This window comes from Phaenicophaeus curvirostris, chromosome 11, assembly GCF_032191515.1.
Source record: "Phaenicophaeus curvirostris isolate KB17595 chromosome 11, BPBGC_Pcur_1.0, whole genome shotgun sequence".
In the NCBI taxonomy this organism is placed as follows: Eukaryota; Metazoa; Chordata; class Aves; order Cuculiformes; family Cuculidae; genus Phaenicophaeus; species Phaenicophaeus curvirostris.
This window is the reverse complement of record NC_091402.1, coordinates 19463962-19488046: the sequence shown is the minus strand read 5'-3', so window position 1 is coordinate 19488046 and position 24085 is coordinate 19463962. Positions and strand designations below refer to the sequence as shown.

Genomic DNA, 24085 nt, shown 5'->3' with positions numbered 1-24085 from the left:
CCTCAGCACCTCATCTACATGTCTTTTAAACACCTCCAGGGAAGGTTTTACACGTTTTGAAAAGAAAGAGACAATCATTCTGATTAGCATACGTATTATCAGATGTTGGGATCACTTTGGGCTTTCTCATTTTGACAGTGTTTATAAAATGACAAAATCATCACTATGCAAGGATAGAAGACCAACTGTATGCATTGTCATTCTGGTTTGAATTCTTGAAGGCACATGCAAAGACCTTGTCCTGCCTGACATGCAAGTAGATTTGTATCCTCATTCTCCTCAGCTCGTGTTTTTTAACCACTTCTAAATGGATCACGAATACCTCCACAGCTGAACACATCTATGCTTCCTCACTATAATGAGGCACAACTTCTCTTCTGTTAAGCTCTGGCCCTATAATTTTGTAATCAGACATCAGAGCCTGATTGTCATAATTGTGTGTCTAATTTGCATTCAGAATTACCAAGATTATGCATGTCAATTAGGTGTTTGAGTCCACAATTAGATATTGCACATTCTCGTAATTGCACGTGGAAATTAGGCGTACAGTTGCATGCAAATGTTTGTGCACCCAGTTGGACAAATACCCAGTTCAAACTCTAGGAAATTCAAGGGCTCCAAGGACAGTAAAGAGAAGCTGAAAGGAGGTGATATTATTTCTTCTTCAGTTTATTACTAAAAAGAGCTATTTATGATTTTAAAAGTTGCTTTTTGACTCATTAGGAGCAGGGGACTCCTGGGATCTGTTTTATTTCTGAAAGTTGTTGATAGCGGAATTGAGATGTTTGTTAACCTCATTCCTAAAATAATTTATTGCATAAATTGATGTTTCAGTGGTTTATGTCCTGCCTTGACATTTTTTTCAGTACTATCCGGGTTGAAATATACTTTCCTGTTTTGCACTGCTTTTGTGAGAGACAAAATTACTGAGTGGCAATTGGAGACGAGTGTGGGCAAGTTGTAGGGAAATTTTAAGAAGTATACTAGTTTGAAACTTAGGTTTTCTCTTACAAAAAGGATACAATGCTTTAAAACTTGCCCTTTTCAGTAATAAAGAGGACACTATAGCATCTGTAGCAGGTTATTGCTGCACTCACTGGACACGTGAAATAGGAAAAAAAAGAGTGTTTGGAGATTTGGATTTTTTTCTTATAAATTTTCCTTAAAACAACGGTGTGACAGATAACATTTGTGTCAATAGTATGAGCTTTGAAGTCAGAATGAGGTACCACTCTTTAAGAGGGTAAAAACCCAGGCTCTGTGAATGTACAGCAGTACATTTTGATTGTTTAACAATAAACAGCCTCAGCTAGATGTGAACAATCTGAGGAAGCTGTTCTTTGTGCTGCCTGTAAAATGAAACATGATTTCTTTTGGCATGGGTCCACTTAATACCATGCAGGCAGGGCGTCTGGTATGATATAAAGGGAAACAAAGAAATGTTAATTTGCATGTTGTGTAATTTTTTTTCCAGCGGACATACAAAGTGCTGAAATTCTCAAAAAAATAAAGACAAGACTGAGAATGGTGATGGTTTAAAAAAAACCCCATAAAGCCCCTCCAGACAAACAAAGACCAAACTGCACATGCATTTTATTTATTTAATCCTTTTGTAGAATCACCTTGTAGCATCTGTTCACTCTGAAGCCTGGAGGCAGAAAGCATTGATTTGTTAAAATTCATAGTGCGTGAAATAGATTTTTAACATTTTTACTATTTTGTATCAAACAAACACCACTATTATATTTCTTCATATGTTAACAGTGTATTTTTCAGAACCTGTATATTTATAGCTACAGCAAGAGAAAATACTTGTTCTCCTGACAGATCACATGACGTGAATTATACACTAGTAAACAGCATAATGCCTAGTGATTTTTCATGATCTGTTTATTTTCATACTTTATAATTCATATTCATTGTGACAAACATTCCATGGTGCAGGTCTTATGAGGAGCGGCTGAGAGAGCTGGGGGTGTTTAGCCTGGAGAAGAGGAGGCTGAGGGGAGACCTCATTGCTCTCTACAACTACCTGAGAGGAGGTTGTAGAGAGGAGGGTGCTGGCCTCTTCTCCCAAGTGACAGGGGACAGGATGAGAGGGAATGGCCTCAAGCTCCGCCAGGGGAGGTTTAGGCTGGACATTAGGAAAAAATTTTTCACAGAAAGGGTCATTGGTCCCTGGCAGAGGCTGCCCAGGGAGGTGGTTGAGTCCCCTTCCCTGGAGGGGTTTAAGGGACGGGTGGACGAGGTGCTAAGGGACATGGTTTAGTGTTTGATAGGAATGGTTGGACTCCATGATCCGGTGGGTCTCTTCCAACCTGGTGATTCTATGATTCTATATTTAGGGATTTTATAAACTATTGCTTTTTTATATACTAAAATAATTTTGGTTTAATTATGAAGCAGTGATGTATTCCGAAGAAAAATAATGTAAAACTCACTGTATGAAGTAAAAAGAAAGTACAAAGGATAAATTATTTACTTGAATAACTAGCTATAGGCTGTGACACATTCATATTATTATCATTTAAACATATCCTTAGTTTAGTGTGACTTTAAGAGTTGAAAGGATTAACCAGGAATTACTTTGGTTTATGAGTTAGCGTATGCAGTCATTTAAGCTCAAGAAGTGGGTCTAAAGAATAGTTCGGAAATCCTTCATCATTGCTATTAGCGTATATGTTATAATGATACACTGACAAATAAAACCTTCTTCTTAACTTTTCAGCATTTTAGGGAACACCTTGACAAACTTTTTGCAAAAGGGATTGGAATGCTGGACATCGCTTTAAATGAAGCTTTCAACATGCTCAATGAAGTAAGTTAATGCTTGTCAGTTTTATGCTGCCGACAGCTTTCTTTGTGATTTAGCAGTTACCGTCAATCTAAGATAATAAATTAGAAATCAATCAGAAATGTGATGATGGTAAAATATTACCTTTAGCACAAGAGTTGTATATAATCTATATGTGGTGAAAGATATACACAGATTTACATTTTCATAATTAAAGAGAATTAGTACAAGAGACTAAACCAGTGAAAACAAAACGCACCTTCAAATATTTCTCATAATATTGTTAATGAAGATCTGAGGAAGTGTGGTAGGACTAAAGCTGTTGCTTACAACCTTTGTTAGTATTAGTTCAGATAACAAGTTTCTATAAAGAAAAGCATTCACTTTTTTAAACTAATTACAGGCAGGTCTCTTTTCCAGGACCACTAAAGTTATGAGCACTTCTAAAATTGTAAATGCTTTGTCACAAAACTACAAAAATTTCATCAAGATATCAGTAGCAAATGCCACTGTGATGAGAGCAGATACTGAGAGGGAAACATGAGGTATTTCAGTTAGCCTCAAGACTAAGGAAAGTGGGAAATGGATTAAAAATACCCACAAACACTCATTTGTGTTCAAGTGCCAAAAGCCCCAAGGTAAAATACTAGCAATCAGTGAGTCCTAGAGAAAACTTAAAGTCTTATTCCAGATAATTTCCATTCTAAGACTTGACACATTAGCTGTAAAGTTATTTCAAAATGATGCTACTTGTAGTCCTCACCTAGCATTTTCTAAGGCAAGAAGATGAAAATTTCTATTCCTGTGCATTCTTTCAGAATGCTTCATCTTGCCCAAAGTTCACTCTTTTTTAACAGAGGCCAAAGTCTTGTTCTTTGCATCTTGTTGGCAACCCATGAACTACAGCAAGGAGTCAGCACAAGTGACTAAACACCTTTCAACAAGACCAGTTCCTGCTAAGGGTTGTATGTTACAAGTAAGCATCATTAGCCTATTAGAACATTCCCTGTAGCTTTCTTTTGAAATTGTTGTTAGCAGCTTTAATATATGATTGAAAATGCTGTGGTGTTTCCAGAAGAGCTTTCTCTTTATTAACAAATAGAAAAGAAAATATTTGAAGAGTATGCGTATATCCTTTCTAATAATCTGAATTAATGAATAAGTCAGTTGATTTAGAACTCCTATGCTACCAGGAGATTTTTTTATTATTATTTTAGTGAAGAGGGAGGAGATGAGGATCTTCCTCCACCCACTGCCATTGTGTTCACCCAGACAGTGTGGAATTGATTCCTTCATGTGGTGCCTGCCAGAAATGATAGTGGGAAAAACTGCATCAAGTAAACACTTCTGGTTGTTCACACAGGGTTTATTAAGAATTCCATTATGGGCACTGAATATAGTCTTAAGAAACAGATACGCAACAGTAAATAGCAACCAGCCTCAGTACAGGAGATGTTCTGTATTAGTCTTCCCAAGCTCTGTAAAGTGAAAGAAAAAACTTTACAGACAGTGATCAAGAAGACCTGTGATTTTTTTGTTCTTGTTGTTTGTTTTGTTTTAAAATCTCTGAGGCGACTGAAGTTACAATGATGCATGTGGTACATGGGTGATCTGATCTAATGGGATGTTCCTGCATGTGGCAGGGGAGTTGGAGCTAGATGATTTTTAAGGTCCCTTTCAAACCAAACTATTCTATAATTCTATAAAAATCTGATTAGATATACTGATAACTTTGACAATAAAGGAAACTGACTCCCATGTACTGAATTATTCCTATGGCGAGTGTCTTTTGATCTGTGAGGTCATGGTAGATCATGCTTATGTGCATGTCCAGGTCTATTGAAGGTAGAGTAATATCTGTTTCTATTTATACTATAAAAGGGAGTTTAATAGCTTCAAACCTTCTTGCATACGTTCTTCCAGAATCGACAGCATAAGAACCTTTTCCATTATATAAAGACATATTGGCAAAGTCTCTAGGAGCTACTGTTGAGCAGCCTAGGCCAGTGAAAAAGCTACTTTATCTCTCCTTGAAAGAGTACAGCTAGCCATTTTCTACTTTGTCTACAGGATGTGACTTATATGTGCCAGAAATCTGTTCTTGTGAATTACAGGTTAGCTAAGGATGTCTTGTTTATATTTAAAGAAAGGAAGGAGGAGAGGAAAAGAAAAAGAAAAGGGGGAAGGGAGGGAGGAAAGAAAAGGTAAAGCTTTGTTTTACACAAATAGTTTATAAAGATTCTGGTTGGATTTTAGAATGGTTCAGGGGTTACACTAATTAAACTCAGTTAATTTTACTTTGCAATTGCATTTCAGTATTGGCCCAGGATGTTAAGACTTGAAGATGGTTAATACTGATGTCTTTGAAAAGCACGCTTAAAAATCAACTTCCAAATTCTTTCCAATCATCAGCTTATGCAGAGTTCATTATACAGTGTAAGAATATAGAAGTGCTTGGTACAGTAGTTAGACACCTACTATGTCATGTGACAACTGCAATTATCTCTTTTGGTGACAAATATGGTCTTTGCAGTGATTACCTTTAAAAAAAATCATAGCCAATTAAATAAAATTCTGTGACATTTCAAAGACTGTTAATCACAACCAAATGCTGTAAATGTCAGGATGCATTGAATTTTTTTCTGCCAACTGATGAATCACTGAGTTAATTGTAGTTCATCATAAGGCTCTTGTCATTGTTATTATTATGGAAAACACTTCCATCACTCTTGCTATTCAATAAAATTAAAGTTCTAGACAAATATGAGAAGATATTACTCATCAGAGCATTTGAATTTAATCTCATTCTTCAATATATTCAAGCAGATAACTACACAGAATGATGCAGATGCATAGAGTGATATTTTAAAATAAATATATTGAAGGCATTCCCCATTTGTTAATTTCCCTCTTAATATATCTTGTCTCTTTCCAAATGTGTTGTCCATAAAATAATAGATCTCTTGACAGAGTAACTTCATGTTCGTGAGAAAATATTGGATCTAAGATCATACCAATGAAGGAATCCCACTCAAGTAATTCTAGTTCCAATTAAGACTGGAAAACCTATCATGATTGCAGAATTTTAAATGTAGACTGCCATGCAGGTGTCACAGATAAGAGTTTTCATGCAGGCAGTGACCAGAATATAACTGATGTTGTAAACCAACAGTACACAAATGTTAGCCCAATCTATAGAGAGTTGGGTTAATGCCCCAGTTTTTTGATCCCCTCACAGATTTTTTCAATGTTTGTTCAGAACAATTAAAAATAACATGATTTTACAACTTTGCATATTTTTACTAAAAGCCAGATGTTTCTGAATAAATTCCTTGAATATATAAAATAATATGCAGGCAAATAAGAACCTATTCTGCCGTAAGAGACACGTGGATTCAAAATCAAGTCACCAACTCCAGAATCAAGAGATTTGCTTTTTGACCAGGAGAAAAATCTTGTTTGTGGCACAATGAATCTTCCTTTGTGTACTCTGAAGGATATGTTGATTGCTGTCTAAGTACCTGTGCTCAAGTGTTGCTCTTCAGCAGCTTGAATTTCTTCTATGTATTCATTTTGAGTAACACGACAGTCTGAGAATATATCAATATTAACTTGGTTTTCCCAGATACTTATTATGATAAATAACTTATGGAATGTAATCCTGAATGAATATGAACACCATATGAATAGTCATATGTTTCTGTACAAGTGGTGTATCTTTTGTATTTCACAGTAAAATTATCAGTCATCATTTCTTCTTCTTTTTATATTTAAATCAAAGCAAACCCGATGTTGATGCATCAGCACAGATCATCTATCTAAAACAAGAGAATGCACTTTTAGTTTGGAGAAATACTGTATTTATGTGTTTCTTATTTTCCAAGCTGATAACATGGGAATATATAATGAATCTTGATTCTATTGCACAATTGAAGTTACGTTCAGTACAAACATAATATCTATGATAAAATGTTTTCAACCTGATGCTTTTTCACTACTTCTAAGCGTGCTAGAGATGTGACAAGATCCTTGTTCATCCAGTGTGATCCTATCTGTCTTTGTCTAACAGGTATCTGCTTTAGCTAAATGATTGTTTCCTTTCACAGTTCAACCACACAGGACAAGGAAGTATTTGCAGCCAAGCCATAATGTTGATTACTGATGGAGCTGTAGACACATATGATACGATATTCGCAAAATATAACTGGCCAGACAGAAAAGTAAGTACGTTATCACCTTTATTTGATGGAAAAACCCAGGCTTCATAACCCATATAAGGTGGATGCCTTTTGAAACATCGGTAACAAACTTTCTAATGATCTAAAAATTATTTTGGATAGCTGAATGTTTCACTAATGACAGAAATGATTTTTATGTGATATTGCTCAAGGATAGAAATGTCCTGTAATAATGAATTTTACTGTAATAATGAATTTTGTATAATAAGATATTAAGGAAGTGTTTCTCTCCAGGGTATGTTTTTGACCATTATAGATGCTTTCCCTATGAGACATCATTAAACACAAAACCCCTTTTTTCTTCTTTCTCCCAAAATAAAGCATTAATGAGTCGATGCTTTTTGAACCTAAAGAGGAGTATGTACTGTGGACAGTGAATGCTTTACTCTGAGTGGAGAAGAGGCAGTTGTAGTACTCAGTATTTTAAATTTCTTTATTTGGCAGAGTGAAGGGTAGAACTGGCAACTGGTCAGATTTTATTAAATATTTATTTGGTCCCATTGATCTATGTAAAGAAATTTGTCAAGAATTAAATTACCTTGTTATATAACACATTGATATTATATGGTATTACAGAAATGCCTTGAACGTTTCTGATGAGAAATGTCTAAAAGGCCTTGTGTTTGGATATGAAATAATTTCCTTCTACAGTTTTTATCTTCTGTTGAGCGAGTAATATTTTCTTTCTGCTTATGAAGGCAGAGATTTAAGATGGCTTGTGTCAGTGCTATGACTTCTAGTAGGGTGAATATAAAGAATAACTGCAATAACATTATTATTCCTCCTGATAAATGAATATGATGCAGAAAGACATAACAGCTAATGCTGCCTATGTCTGCTTTAAATGAAAAATTTCATAGACTCTGTGTCTATAGTCAATACTTAAAATTATAATTGAATACAGAGATTAGCACCTCAAAATCTCCTGGGTATGGATATGATTTTGTAATAATATGCTATACTTGCAGACAATAATAAGCAGTTTGTAACTCCTTAGCTATGTGGGACTTCAATGCATGCTTTTGCAGGATCAATATTTATAGTACATTTAGTAATATACAGCATTATGCTTTTTTAAATACTTAAGAAAGGAATACTTGGTGGATACTGGTGATTACTGGCCAATTGGTTGCTAAAGACCTTATTTCAAACCACTCATTCGCATTAGAGATATGTGAAATAAATATTTAATTTTGATAATAATTCTGCATTTTAATTTTGCATTTTGGCTAAAAATCCGTTTAGTGTGTTTAAAGACTACCAACAATCTATTGACTTCAACTGTTCTATGTGAAATGAAAATCTGAGCTTTGGGTATATGTACCATTCCCCAAACTTTTAGATTCTGCCATAGGACAGAAAAGAATGTTTTTCTTTTAACAAAGAAAGAAGAAAACACGACACATTTTTGTTTCGTTTGAAAACCATCCTAAGGACAAACATGAAGTGAAGTGGGTGCTGTGAAAGCAAGCTATAAGAAAATAGGTAGCTGCATTGTGGCATCACATTGGTGACAAATATTTTTCTACATGTCTGCTATCTACAAGGTTAGAAACCTTTCTGCAGATTTTTAACCTAGTCTCTGTAGCTTAGGAACCTGCTGACGCTGGCAACGTGGAACATTAGTGCAGCAAATTGAATGTGTCGTGAACGATGTTGTCTGGATGTTATTAAATTGATTTTTTTTTTTTTCTAAAAAGAATGAAGTATTTCAGAGGTGGATTTTATTACTGCTACACAAGCCGTATGCTTTATTACTGGTTATCTCAAGAACAAAAGAAGATCCAGACACTTGATAGGCCTTTCAAGCTATGACATAACTTATATTAATTAGCTATCTTTTTAGGCACCCCTGCAGTATGATGAAAGATGGGGTATGAGATCAAACAAAAGTTCTTGATCTGAGATAAAGAGAAACAATTCACAGAAATGCTGTAGTCCCAGTTCCCCGCTCCATCTGCAATTTTTTAGGGAAAAAAACCGAACAGTTTAAAACCAGATAATTTACTTCTCCTTTTTAAAGATAAGAAGAGACAGGTAGGTTTCTGTTCCAGTGAATGGCTGTTCCCCGCCCCCCCACCCCAGAAGTACCAGAATGCCATCTCTGAATTGGTCAGTGATATTTCTACTTGTATTCTTTAATATCACACTTAGAGCAGTTAACAATTCTTTCCTATGCCACTCTAAATTTTGTTTGCCATGAAGGAACTTCTTTTGAATTGCTTTATTTCTTGAAGTTCTTCAACAGCGTGATAAAAACTGTATTTTAGTTTGTGTGGTTTAAACTAAACAGTACTGCAATTATGCTAAATGCCAGGATACACTTCATAATCTGCTTGTTTTTAATCACTTCTCCTTATACTGTACGCATCTCAGTTACACACAACAGGCAAAAAAGAGATGTTGAAGGCTGTCAAAGCTGTTCTATTTTAGATGAATGTCTACAGTCTCTGTAAAATATCAGGAATGTGTATTGTTAATTGTGAGTAACCTGCCAACAAAAAGGTGACAATTGCTGCATATGGGAAACACATTTGGTTGCATTTGACAGTAAAGAGTTAGCACAGTATTCCAATCAGTTAATTTGGATTAATAAGAGTAAAAAAAGTACTGCAAGTAAAAAGATGATGATTTTGAACCAAATGTCTTCCCAAATTATCTGCTTAAAATTTGACTCCTGGAAGCAGGTGAGATTATCTGAATCTGTAGTAAAGGTTACATTAAAGAGGAGAGCTTGGGTGAAAAATAAGTTAGTGAAAGAGACGTAAACAGGGTCATACACAATCTGCTTCCTTCACCTATAGCCTAAAATAAGAAGGATATAATAGATCTACAAGCCTGCTTGCTTTATAGGTATTTTCTGTTCTGTAGAGCCCAGGATAGTAAGTGAAAACTTTTCACTGATTCTATGGAGAGGGAAGAGTGAAAACTTCATCTCTATTTTGATTAAGTTTTAAAAAGCTGCCTTGATGATGATTTAGGACTCTATGGCTTTTAGAACTGCAATAAAATGTCAATTTTCTATTGATTTTTTCTTAAATGCAATATTTAACTTGAATCAAACACAATATCATGTAGTGGACAAGCATTAGTAGGATTAAAGATATTTTTATGACTAACAAGGATGTTCAGTTTCATGCAGTCATAAACGTAGAGGAGACAGTGAGATGGTGAGGCTTAAACAGGAAAATGGGTTGTTACATCTTTTCCTAACAAATAGGTTCAATTCCTTGCTATGGCGAATCCAGTAGTCTGCAAGTACCCTGTGAAACTAAACCAGCATGAAGAATAACTGCTTTCAGACATTTTCATCTGAGTACTGGACTATATTTCTACCTAGTTTGCATGATCCATTCTTAGTTCACTTCTGTATCACTTTTCCTTTAGTGACATCGTCTTCATATACTTCTATTTAATATATCTCTCACTGAATTAAAACAAGCCGTAGCATGTTGTTCCCTTACATACTGAGGTTTTAACTTAACTTCTCTTGGATATTTACATTAAGTTGAGAAGGTTGGTAAATCGCTTGTTTAAATATCAAATCTCAAGAGATGTTTGGAAAGGGAATATTACAAAGGGAGGAAGTTAAATGTTTGGTATAGTATTCTCTTGCTGGCATCCCGTTACATACAGTAAATGGTATTTCTTGCTCATTTTGCACTGAGAGGCCAAATTCTGCTGGTTTGGAAGTATAACAGACATTGTTTTATATGAAATTATTATTTGTATGCACCGTTTTCCCAGAGTACCTCTGTTATCCTTCGTGGTGTCTGGCTGTGGAACAATCCCGCAATACATGCACATATAACAAGACAGTACTGAGGATTCAGTACATGCAGGGGATCATATATGTGTAGTTTAGTATTCATTTCAGCAAAGCGCTTACATATGTGAATTATTACATCTCCACTAACCAAAGCAATGGATCCAGTCATATATTAAAGTGCTTTACTGAATTAAGAACTAAACAAGTTATCCAAACAATCCCATCTTTAGAACTCTGTTGTGGGTCTGCTGATTCTTTATGAGTGGTGGAATATTTAACTGTTAGTGGTTCTTCATTTTAGAGAGTACCCATTTTTGTTTATCTTACTAGATTTATACCTACTTCTTCTAAACTGGCATAACAGCATTAACTACATATTGAGGCTTCTGACAAGCACGGCAGTCTCTGTAGACTTAACGTTTGTCTTTTATTTCCATGTGCAGACATCTGCTGCAAAAGTGATAAAAACCTATTCTCTATGAGTTTTCTAATTACCATCATCTCGTTATCCTCTCTATTACCTTCACCATAATTTTGTCTGTGCAAAATTGACAGAATAGGATTTGCACATCTGAATAAATATATTCTCTTTCTGTGGGATAACACTTGTGCATTGGCTTCTGTTAAGATTTAAACTGAGTCACAGGGTTTTCACCTTATGAGTTCTTAAAGCCTTCTTGCTGGATTTTAACACTGAAGCTAAGTTTAGTGCGTTCTTAGAAAAAAAGAAATCCTTGTTCTGCTATCTTTTGCCATTAGACATCCATATATTCAAAAAGACATGTAGGATTTTGAATCATCTGGGACTTGTTATTGAAGAAGGCTTTAAAATCCACCATAGTAGTGAAGTGTATATCCCAATGGCTGCTGTTCAGCATGTCATTATGAAAACAGAAAGTGGCTAGAAATACGTACTTATGAAATATTTTGAAGTTTGTGCGATGTTGAGGTTCATAAAATAGAGCACCTACGGAGCCCTTGGAGCAGGCCCTTTTTTGAGGAAGAGATACCAGAAGCATACCCTTTTTTCACCCAGTTGTTTTGTCTATTTTTATATATGTTCACAGAGAGAGATAACGAGAGAGAGAAGTCTGCTAGATACAGGATAGGAATTTGTTTCTTAATTTTGTTTTTTTCTGGACAATTCAAGACAGAAGCCACTTAGGGTTTGTTTTTGTGGAAGATTATGTCTCGCAAATTGTACAGTCCAACTTCTATATCATGCTTCAATAGGATCTGGGAATATTTAGCAACTTCTGGTAACATTTTTATGTTCACTTCACCAATTTTAGAAATAAATAGAAACAGATTATCCCTCTTTGAGGAAAAACATTGTCATAAACACCCTCAGAAAGATGAATGCTCTCTGTTGTTAAGAAGCCTAAAGGACAAATTGGAAGTGTACTGGAAGGGAGAAGCCAGTCTCATCATACAGTGCTGGGATTTAGGTTAGTTGTAACATGTCACTTATTCAAGACTCCAATCTGTCTACTTTCTGCACATTTTACAGTGTCTACAAACCTCTACCAGCCTGAAAATTGCTGTTGCCGTTGCCCTGCAGTAGGTGTGCAGTTATTTTCAATTTGTTTTACAAATGAAGAGAAAAGACCCTAGGCAGTTCATCTACTCTATTAACTTTATCTCCGAAGTGAAATTAACTGAGTATACATTTATTAGTTTTGCTCTCGCTGTGAAAAAGAAATGGCTGAGTTTTCCATGAAATTGAGAGGTTTGTCTGAATACTGAAACATCTGCGGTAGAGATGTTTGAAAATTGTAAACATTTGCTTTGGCTAACTTTACATCATATTTAGGAGTGAGTTTTCATCAAATATTCATGCTATCAACTTTTATAGGCACAAAAATTCATGGAAGATGAATTTCATCCTGTCTGCAAAAATGGCTGCGGTTAGATTCTCTCTCTCTCTATCCATTTCTTGTCGCTTACAATTGAAAAGGAGTCCCTCATCAGTCAACAATTTGTGGGAGCACCATCAAGGGTAGCATTTTTGCAGTTGTAGTGCTGGCTGTTTCGAGTAGGGACCGCAGAATGTGGCCAGGGAATATGGATAGTTTTGAGATTCCCGTTGTTTTCATGTGTAGAAATTGAGTCTGATCCTATGGCTTATGTTGTATTGAAAAGGCATAACCAGCCCACCATTCAGAACATGGATTTTTACAAAAATGTAGTTATTTTCCTGTCATTAACCACTTCTCCTGTTCCTATGCTATAGTGTCAGTACTACTTGCATTTATTCTGTGCAGTGTTGGGAAAAGAGCCAGTGGGAGAATCACACAGCTATGGATCAACGAGGATCTAAAAATCTCTCTTCATAGCTTTGATAGGGACTACTCATCAGAGGAGATTACACTTTCACTGCAGTGTTTCTGTCTCTGCTGGGTCTATATTTGGGACATCTAGTATCTTAGTTGGATTTGTTCTTCTTTTACCAGTGAATCTGTGCACTCAGCCACACTGTCCCTGGAAATCTGGCATGTGGGCAGTACACGCTGCCTGATATTTGATCAGTATAATGATACCATTGCGTTCCTCAAGAATAATTTCTTTAGAAAACAGCTCTACTTAAGAAACCAACAGGAGTTTCCATCTCTCTTTGTCTCCTACACGGGGGGAATGTTTCCCAAGACAAAGGGACCCGTTAGATGTCTTGTGAACTAAGTTTTCCTCTTCTTAGCTAGAGGTAATTTATAGCGCCTTCTTGCAAGGTGTTCAGTACAATCTTGTTCAAATGTCAGTTCCCTTCTGTTTGGGGACATTCTTTGTGATTTGTCATTGTTTTCATGATAAATAATACCCACAGTGTCTTTAAAGCAAATGGAACTGTTTAGAATTTTTAAGAAAGAAAGAGTGACAGAACTCAGTCTATTAAAAGCATAATGGAAACTTACCATACTTACCTTAGCACTTACTTAGTACCTTAGTACTTGCTAAGGCTTTAAACAAACGTTGATATCTGCATGAATCTAATAAATATGATAGTATTTTTTTTTAATATGTTGATTCATCTAGGCATCCAAATCCAAATTTGTGCAAAATATTCAAATGTGTACACAAATAGCATGAGAAAATTGAGGATGGAGATTTGAGCACCATGTCTGATAATACTGCATTTTTGGCTAAAAATTATACTGGCTGACTCAATACATTTTGACATATGGCACCCCATTTTGAAACAAACTGTTTTATTTAGGCTGACCTAAATTCTCCTTAAAAGGCCTTGTATAGAAACTAGCAATGAGCCAGACATCTGAAAATGCCTTTGTGGTACGTCATGTTTGTGCAATTTCAAGCAGAAAAATGCACTTGGCTCTCCAGTTGTGTGCAGCAATAGTGACATATAATAGGCTGTTAGATCAATATAATTGGTGCGTTTTCCCCTGTGGTTATAGCAGTGTTATATACAATACTCATTTGTATTCAAAGGTGATACTCAGAATGAAGTCTTTGACTGTGCTCTGCTTGCATTTGCAGTAGGAAATAATAAACATAATTTTCAAAATCTTAGTTTAGTTGATGATGAAATCCTCACGTGCTTTCTTTGTGTTAGTAGACACGACAAGACTGAGGTCAGTCCATTTTTGGTCACATAGCAGCAAAGATGCAAGGATTGTCTCCGCCTGTCCTGGCCTTCATGCCTTCACAAAGGTTGTGCAGAGTGCTGTCTCTTCTCCCAGGCAAGGACATGACAGTCATTAATCATCACCAGCCACTACAAACTTCTCAGTTGACAAATACAGAACCTTTAAGGGAATTAGCAAGTTCCTTTCTTAAGAACGTGAACCCCTCTATCAGTCTACTAAGTCCACCTGTGGAGCTCTGACAAGGATTGTACCTCTCTACACCAGAGGAACTTTTAGGTCTGCTTTTCTGTGCTAGGTACTCACTTCCATAACTAAAAAGTATTACCTTTAAAACTAACTGCTCACCAGGGGTGTACAGGATCTCTACATGATGTAAACCACCCAGGGCCTCTTAGGATAAGAACAGTAGTTGACTATAAATTTTGAGGACTTTCATGGCAATTTTTCCTTCTCTGCTACAACGAGCACTGGAAAGTTGTGGTAAAAAAAACCCCTGAAGCTAAATTCTTGCTGGTGTTCCCTCTGGGAAGCCTTGACCCTACAATAGGGCTGAACTTCAGTATGAAAGTGAATTGAACACTAAAAGGACAATTCTTAAATTTTCATTTCACTTTGTGGAGAACAGACTCAGTTAAGGTTGTTTCTAGTTTTTAAAAACAAACCATTTCTTTTTACTTCAAAGGTAAATTGGTAATTTTCTCACATTTGCACTGAAGTATTAATGCCATATTATCTATCAAATAAACATGTATGGTGCAGTGTATCAGTGAAAAAGCATTTTGAAAAGGCATATTCTTTGTTAAATCGCTAGAAATAAACAGAAAGTCAAGTTGTAAGGAAATTTAATAACTATTTCAGCATTGATGTTTCTGTGTTCTTTTTTTTTTTCTAAATTAAGATGGCATACCATAGGATGCACCTGTAAACAGATAATAAACTGTGAAATAACATGCAGATTTGCAGGAATCAGTCTAGATAACTTTCCATCATTTAATGAGAAATAGATGAGTAAATGCCTAGTTTAGTTATGGTTTAATTTATTGCTTTTTATATGTCAGAACATTTAATAGCCATAAGGGAATAGTAATGTGAAGCAAGCCATATAGGCAGGTTAAAAAACTCTACTAATGAATTATGTTTTTCTACTAATATATGGATTTAGCCTTCCCAAAAGAAAGCAGCTCAACAAAACATGTGTCTTTTCCTCCTTTCTCCAGAGTGACTTATTAATGGGTTGTTGAGTGGCAAAAGAACCTGGTATTCATTCCCACATTAATATTTAATTAAGTGCTAACAGCACTACAGTATCTACAAGACCCAGAACTACTCACAGGAGCTGTGTCACTGCAAAGTGTACTTGCCCTCTGAGTGAGATGGGCTTATTAAATTAGAAGCATAGGCAAGATTTCCATGCCATCATCAGCGGATATCATTGTACTTTTAATTTGCTAATTAATTTTGCTGATATTTTAAGAGTAAAAAGTGCTATACGTGTTTAATTGTCTGTGTATGACTGCTCAGATTGTGATGTATTTCCTACTTGGGAAGTTTCTGTTAAAACAGAACTTCTTGCAAGAGGTTTTCTGAGACAACATTTTGAAATGAAAATTTTAAAACTTGATTTAAACTGTGTGTATGTTTCTAAATTTTCAAAGAGGTACATGAAAAATTAATGAGTTGTCAGTAAGGAACTTTCGTATAATTATTTCTGTAAATTTGTGTAAACTTATAGTTAGATTTTACTTTCATCCCATGATTGTTAATTTAGTGTAAGCATCATTTGTTGCAAATAACGTATATACTTCATGGCAGATGCCAATAAGCAGTTCTAGTGTTTCTTTGGCACTTGTTTGTCATCATATAGAGTTGTAACGTTTTCGGAGCATTGAACTGCATTAATTACAAAATTAGGCAAGGACCATAATGCAAATAAGAATGTAAGAAAATCTGGACTGCCTAACAAAATGTGGGACTTAAAAAATATCAAGAATATTCTGAAAGCGGGCAGGGAATTGTCTCCCTCAAAGACAACTGGAGACCTCATTTTTCTTATCCTGTGATTTATTGGTCTGGATCATCATCTCAACAGTAATTAAATGGAGTTTGAGAGATGCTAATATTGTAATGCATTTAGCGATTCCATTGCATTTCACCTGTCTGCATGGTGCAAATTTCAGAGAAATGAAAGAAATTATTTTATGTAAACATGGAATTGGCTACTTGGTTACATTATTTCTTACAACTGCTGCAGTCTGTGCTGCTTGTGTGATTTCCTACGACAGTACAGGCAAAAGCTGCTAATAAATTAGACCCATAGCCTCTTGATGGCAGTGTATTTCCTTCTTGAGTTCATAGGCCTTACAGAACATTTATGTCTCATTACAGCCAGTACAGCAGTTTATGCCCTAATAAATCAGAGGAGCTTTGCGGAGATGATCTTGACAGTAATGAATCTTTCTGTTGGCATTTCCACTTCACAGACACAAATAATGAAGCAAAACTGCCCCATCTGGCCACTCAGCAAGAGTCAAATCACAGTGGGAAGCTGTTTTCTCAAGCATGACAAAGGTCATTGTGTGCAGCAGGAGTGAGGGATAGCAGGTTGTGCTGTGAGTGACAGTGTAGAATGAAGCCATTTGTGAGCTTTTATCATTATAATTACATTTATTAGCTGTGCTGCCAAGGTTCTCCCCGCCCTTCTCCCAAGTCGGTGTGCTCTTGCATCAAAAGCTACCTTAACTGATTTCTGCAGATTATTTGGAGAGCTGTTGGTTAGTTATTGCACAGAAATTGATTTAATCAGCTTAATCAGCCGTTGAGGTAGTATTATAAAGGTCTCTCTCAGTAATTAAAAAAATAATCGGCAAATTTTCTGCCTTGAAAGAGCTAAAATTGGCAAAAGATGCTGTGTATGAGCTATAAGCAAATAGATAAAACATATTCACTCTGCTTTAGGAATGTACAGCAAAACATCTCAGGTTGGCCCCTGGGTTGGTTGAGCCTGCTGTCTAGCCTCTGGCACTATGTGAGCAGGTGATCTTTCCACCTGTTCTAAAATCCTCAGTTCTTAGGTCTGACTTTGTTGTTATAGTATTCGCTTGTCGATAAAGTCCAACACATCTTTGAAGATTTTTCCCTGGCTCTTTGCAGAATACATTCCACATTGTGGTTTTCTGCAGCCCTACCTTCAAACAGTACCAAAGCATCTCTATTTTAAAGCATATTACTTCTATTCTTCTTCTTCCCCACCCCTCCCGCTTGATATGCATAGTTTGGGGTTTCTCCACTGCATCTAAAAATAGAATTGAAAAGAGGTTTTCTTCTGTTCAGGAGGAGTCTGCCTTGAAGTTGTTAATTGGCTTTTATTTATCTATTTTGTACCTTCTTCCTTTTCATTAGTTGGCTAATCCTGCAAAAATGGTATGGGAGGAAGGTGGTTATAGCATAGAAAATCTGGCTGGCTGATGTTCCTGGCAGCGCCACCGCGTGTCATCAAGTAGATGTCACCCAAATCCCCATTAGGGCTCATTGCTTGTCGTATTTTGGTTTTGAACACAACATATTTTAAATATCTGCAGGTGCCTACATTCTCTATTCTGCCTTGATTTTTTTTCCTGATTCAGAAATGCTATCGTTTCTGTAGGCATAATGCAGCAGGAAATTAAACAGCTACCAGAGGAGGAAGCAAGTAAAGTGATGTTAATTCTAATGTGGGAAGCTTTGTACTAATTCTCCCTTCACTCATAGCACAAGTTTATATGGTAAAGGTCAAGTGTACTTTTCAGGCTGTATATTTAGGGATCACTTGTCCATCTCGGCAATGCAGGTATTAATTCTGCATCAACAACGTGACACAACAGGTATTTTTTAGGTGGAATGTCTAAAACCTGTTTTTTTCCAGTTGATATTTTATGTCACACAGGGGCAATGCAATTGGCTGAGTATAAATCCGTGCAGAGTACAGACACAGTAACATGCTTGTGGAAACTACCAAGTGTTCTGTATTCACAGGTTAGTAGGGACTCAGTTTTATTTTCCTAACCTTTTATCATTAACAACCAGAAATTTCCATGTCACCGTTATCGAATTTGTACTCATAAATTATATTTTTTACCCTTACAAAAATTACTTGTGTCTTTTATCATTTGTGGTATTCCTTTCCCCCTTGGACATATAGAAAATCACCTTATGAAAACTGTATTTGATCCTAAAATAGGAATGTAGGTCTAGAATAAACAGCTTGGTTCAAGTTCTGCTCAAATTAAAAAATTCTCTGGGCTTACTGGACTGGATTCCCTTCTGGAGCCACTAAAATAAGGGAAAGAGACAAAAGCAATTTGGTCAATAAAGGCAAGGATAGCTACAGATCAGGAAATGGAACCAGAAGGAGCAGTTTCGAGTAAGGGAATGGTGAGAAGGAGCAGTCAGTGAGGGTTTGACTGCAGGAAGATGGTCAGAAGAATTGACAGGAACATGCACTTTGATAGTCCCTCTGCACACATTTGCAGTCTATGTAATCCTGTGACAAGTGTAAAGTTTTGCTATGAAATACCAGAATGCTTTGAAATGCTTGTGTGTCACAGGATGAGAGCGAGAGAGAGGGAACAGCTTTATTTATTATCCTCCTAGCACAGGACTGTTAGATGTAAGAGTCGAAATGGTCCTAGGAGACAGACAGTGTGGTGTGTTGCACGGGAAACTAGTGATTCCCTGCTGGTCCTGACAAATCTGATGAGAGGAAGTTCTAATGTTTGGTTAAGCGTAAAACCTACTAGCTAGATTTTCTCGTATTCTTTTATTTTTGTCCCGTCAGGAGGTCTGCTGCACTCCGTTCCAGTCTCTTATAGCCATGAGCTGCCATTAAAGGTTGAGAGAAAAGTGGGAGAGTAGGAGTCTTCCTTTCTTTCTCAGTAAGTGACCAGCAGAAGCCAGGGCTGTGACATTAACTATCATTTTTTCGTATTAAAAGAAACACTTAGAGCTGAAACGCTTATATTCCCTCCTCTTTTTGAAAACTAAATTATCGCTCATCTGACAATTAATAATAATTGTATGGTTAATAGCCTGTAGTTTTATGCCTGACCAAAAATGATGAAGTAGTAATGGTGTTGAGGCAACAATGTGCATACATGAGTGAGAAAGCAAAATATAATAATTAAAGCATAGGCTGGAACAAGGAGGCTCATTATTTTTATGAATGCTTTTGCTGTGGGTTTCTCTCGGCATAGTCCTCACTCTTACCAGTAGCGTGGTTGGCAACAAAACCATAGGGCAGCTCAGCAGGAGCTGAACCAGACAAGCTGAGAAAAGTCAGTGCCACCAAAAGGTCATGTTCTTAGAAAATTGTTCTCTGTGGAAATATGAGAAACGACTAAAAAAAAAAAAAAGACATCAAATCCATCACAGTACCAAAAGACAAGAGAGAGGCACACTTAAGAGGACCCTGAGCGCTAGCTGATTATTCAGTATAGAAAATCATTACAAAATATTTTAAAGCGGAAAATTGTAAAATTTGGCTGTAGAATGTTCCCAGCGATTACTTTTGTACTACTGCAGGCCTCTTGCTGATTATTCTTTTTGAAGAAATATTCCAGTGGGATATTTTGACAAAGAAAAGAATTAAACTATTGAGCTGAAAATGTAACCCATGAATTCTTGAAGAATATTATTAAGTTGAAGGAAGAAGTACATTTCAATGAGATTGAGGTGCAGGTGGATGGCATCTATGAAAAGTAACATCTAAGAATGGGGAGATTAGGTGTATATTTACAGTTATGAGAGGGAATGGTAAATTTCATTATAGGAGAAAATGAAACTTTAAATGAAAATCTGTTTTTATTCAGTTAAGGTAGATTTGAATCAATCTGATAAATGGAAGTGTTAAATACAGCAAGTGCTATAATACTTTTTTACGTGTGGTAAAACTCCTGATCTAGGTGGTGAAATAAGTCACCTCTTTTGTAAAAGATGAGCTAGTGTTCCAGAAGCATAATAGATGTGGCATAGTTAGTGTTACAGACTGAATAAGTTTCTGCACCAGTAGTAGCAGGATGCTGCTTTCTACCTTTGGTTGAAAATTTTTCTTTGCCTTCATCATCTGTCCTGCCCTCAGATCACTGATGTCCCCTCTCATCCCTTTCTGCCCCTGTCCTGAACTCTCCAAGGCTTAAAATTCTTCTCTTCTTGCTGCCTTCTGTTTGAATCTTGTTTCTACCTAACACAACTGCACACTGATTCCTTATCTGTTATTTTTTAACACATTTCCTTTGCTACTGTCTGTATTTGGGAAGTCCTTTCTGATTTAGTTCATCACCAAAATTCTCCTCTTCTTTCTGTTTTGAAAAAAAAAAAAAAATCTGCTTTTTCAAAGATATTTCAATCATATTTATATTTAAATTTATTCAAATTTATTCCAAAGCAAAGTATTTTTTTTGTAATGCAGAAGGAAAATTAAGTGCTGAAGTTCTCCTTTAGTAGCAGCATACAAATTTCCCCAGTTTATGCAAGCAGTGAAAAGCTTCAGGCAACCTTCTTGCTCTTTAAGAACAGGAATCAAATGTACAAATCCTAGGCTATTTGTATGCTTTTTCTGTTTTAGCTTTTTTTCTTTCTGTACGTGAACACTGACAAGTTGAAAGATTATACCTTTCAACTGCTGTCTTGACAGATATTTATCTGTGGGGTTTATTTTGTCTGTCCTGTGATGGGAGTCACTACAAACTTCTCTAGATTTGTGCCAGCATCTGTGAAATGAAGGGAAGGAAAAATACTTCTGCAGTTTTTGTGTCACGGCAACAATTTTGGTGGTTGATATATGGGCTACATTCCATAGTGTAGTATCACTCGATTCTGCATTTTCTTATATTCCCGTGTTCTTATACACTGAGTGATAATGTGTTGACCCTTGTGAAATGTATGGAACTGGTGGTGCTGACTTCATCAGCTGTGAAATAAATTTCTACGCGAATTCAGTCTGCTGATGAGGCTACTAATGCCCACGCTGAATTAAGAAAATGTTATATGTGGGTGTTGCACTAAGATGTTATATGCTGTAAGACCTAAAAGTAAGAATAGAATCCTGAGAGATATATTTTCAGCAAACTCAAAAGACCTGTTTGGGAATTTCCTAACAAAGTAATTATGAAATGGTGATGCTGAAACTGTTTGTAACAGCATAGGAAAGTGAAGTGTGGGAAAGAAAGTGGCTTAATTTAGATTTAGTATGCTTGTGACTGATTTTAATACTCCGTGTTTTAAAACTGAAAGTCTCTGATTTAAACTAAGTGTTGTACAGACTAGACAATAGTGTTTTCTAAATCTTCCCTGCTAGAGCTGTTTTATTTTGATAAAATTATTATTTGATTAGCGTACAGCAAGAGAAAAAGAGACAGAACATGAGGAACTGTGTGTCTGGATATAGTTAATGACATATGTCTGGAAAGTGGGAGACGATGTGCACTCTCCAAGAAATATTTTCATTTCTAAAAAGTGGAGAAATGGTACCAATAGGAGTGATTAATTAATCCTCCTCAGGTTGAAATTGTCTATCAATTAATGCAGTTTGCATGTGAATAGCCCCATTTCTCTGGTCTAAATCAAGTGGAGCAGAAAAGTGAAACTATAGAATGCTATAGAGCATTAGAGCATTATTTATCTCCCATTTCTGTTCCATTCATAAGTGTTTTTCAGTTGTGCACTTGCACTTTCTATGCCTTGATTGTCTCGTGTTTACTTATACCCTGTAAAAAGTCATTTAACTTGATAAGCTCCTTAGAAGTAGTACAGAGCTTGCAGAGTCATAAAAATATGAATTATGTATTTCTAATAATTAAATAAATAATAATTAAATAATTTTGAGTCCTAAAAATATTAATTATTTATTTTAAAAAAATAAAAATCAGAGCATCATCCTTTAACCCAGTAGAGTTCCACAGCTCTGTTTCTACCCTCTGGTGGTCCTTGTCTAAGGATAGTCTTCCAGATAACTCCCTTAGCTGCTTTTCATTCCTGATTTCCACCTTATGAACACATATAATTGATTTTAACATGTTTGGATTCTAGTGCCTATCTCTTCTTCTTATACTGAGATGCAGAGCTGTCTTGTTTAGGATGTGAATTCAGCCTGAGTTGAATGTAGCTGACATCTCAGGGAAGTTAAATACTAAATCATCCCCAGATACAGTGACTTTATAAATATCCTACTGGTGAACAAGAAGGCTTTTCCACAGCTGACTAGGACTCATTTTTATCCCCCAGAAGAGATCCATGAGGTGTATCCCTAGGTATACTCAGGTGAGTTCAGAAACAACTGTCAGCATGGAAGTATGATGCTCTCAGACATTAGGCTAATGAGACACTCAAACCTGATTTTTCTGGGCTATTTTTTATGTGGTAACATGCCTCAAAACATATGCTGAGCATTAGAAGTAAATGCTATGCTAAATTTACATACTAACTGGAGTGTGTACTGGTTTCATAAGTCAGATTGTTTCCCAGTTCAAAGATGACATTTCCGTTTAAATTAGTAGGATTTATACAATGTGACCTTCTGAAAGAGGTTTATAGCGTACTAATCTCTGTTATGAAATGTTAGTCCTAATGTTTTAGTTGTTTCAAATATGCGTTGGTTTAAGTGTGTCTTTATTAGAGATATTTATTCCAAATTAGAAAGTGGTTGTCTAACAAAACTCTCACTGTAAGAATGTTTGGAATCGTATGCAAAGATTTTGACAACAGCATCGTACTTTTGTATACTCTGTTTAAAGTCTCTGCTGGCAGGAAAACCATTCCACTCATTATCAGGAGATCAGGATGTCAGTATTCAGTTAGTAACAAATACCATGTTGAAAAATGCAATTAAAACATGCATCCAGAGAACACAAGTTCTAAATGAGGCTTGAGGGCATTAGGTTGATCATGCTGGATCATGGAGAAATTTCTTTTTTCAGAGCAGCATGTTAGCAAGAGCTGGTTTTAATATATGTCTGTGATGTTCTTTAAGTTCTCCTATATTTAAGAAATCAAAAAAACCCTCAGCAGCTTCAATCGATCGTACTTCCCAGCTGGCAGGAAAATTAGCAGTAGGTAAAGCAGTAATTGTAATAAAGATCAAATGATGATTAATCTGAAATATTGGCAACCTAAAACTATTTCTCCTTTTCCCTCTTTAGTTTGCTGGTAACTACATTGTTTGCTCCGCTTACGCTTCCATAACTTATTTAGGTTTGTTCAAGCTAGTACTTGTTCGTCTCTACTTTTTCTAGGAAGGAACAAATATAAAGTTTCTTTCACTTCCTTAATACACGGTCTCTGATGAAAGCATTCAGAATCCTTGAGTTGTGCATAGATTTGGCAGCCTTTTAATGCATAAATGTTCCATTAAATTTGTAGATTGAATTTTGAGCCTTGATAATACTGTCATAAATCATTAGATATTAGTACGTATTACTACTACTATACTTTTTCTGCAGTGTGATTTAGATTGTTTTGGGTTGGTTTTTTTATATTTTTACGATTGTATGATTTTTCTTGATATTTTGATATGTATTGTGAAGTTGGAGGGATGTTTTATGGCTTTTGAAAATCCCTTTATTCCAAGACAAATCTTTAAATAATGCTAGAAACATCTCCAAACACATGGAAGATTAAATAAATCCCTTGGTAATATGATTTATCAACACCT

The 24085-nt window shown here is 35.9% G+C and overlaps 1 protein-coding gene across 6 annotated transcripts in view; it reads left to right on the top strand.

Annotated features, from left to right (window-relative positions):
• The window catches only part of CACNA2D3 (calcium voltage-gated channel auxiliary subunit alpha2delta 3), a 335791-nt gene that overhangs the window by 165921 nt on the left and 145785 nt on the right, over positions 1-24085 (top strand). For all 6 annotated transcript variants that reach the window (XR_011338221.1, XR_011338220.1, XM_069866081.1 and 3 more), the window contains exons 10-11: positions 2729-2818; positions 6901-7014. Coding sequence is in view for 4 of the 6 variants with exons in the window: in XM_069866081.1 (XP_069722182.1) it covers positions 2729-2818; positions 6901-7014 (204 nt within the window). In the remaining 2 variants the exon portion in view is untranslated. The remainder of the gene's footprint in view (positions 1-2728; positions 2819-6900; positions 7015-24085) is intronic.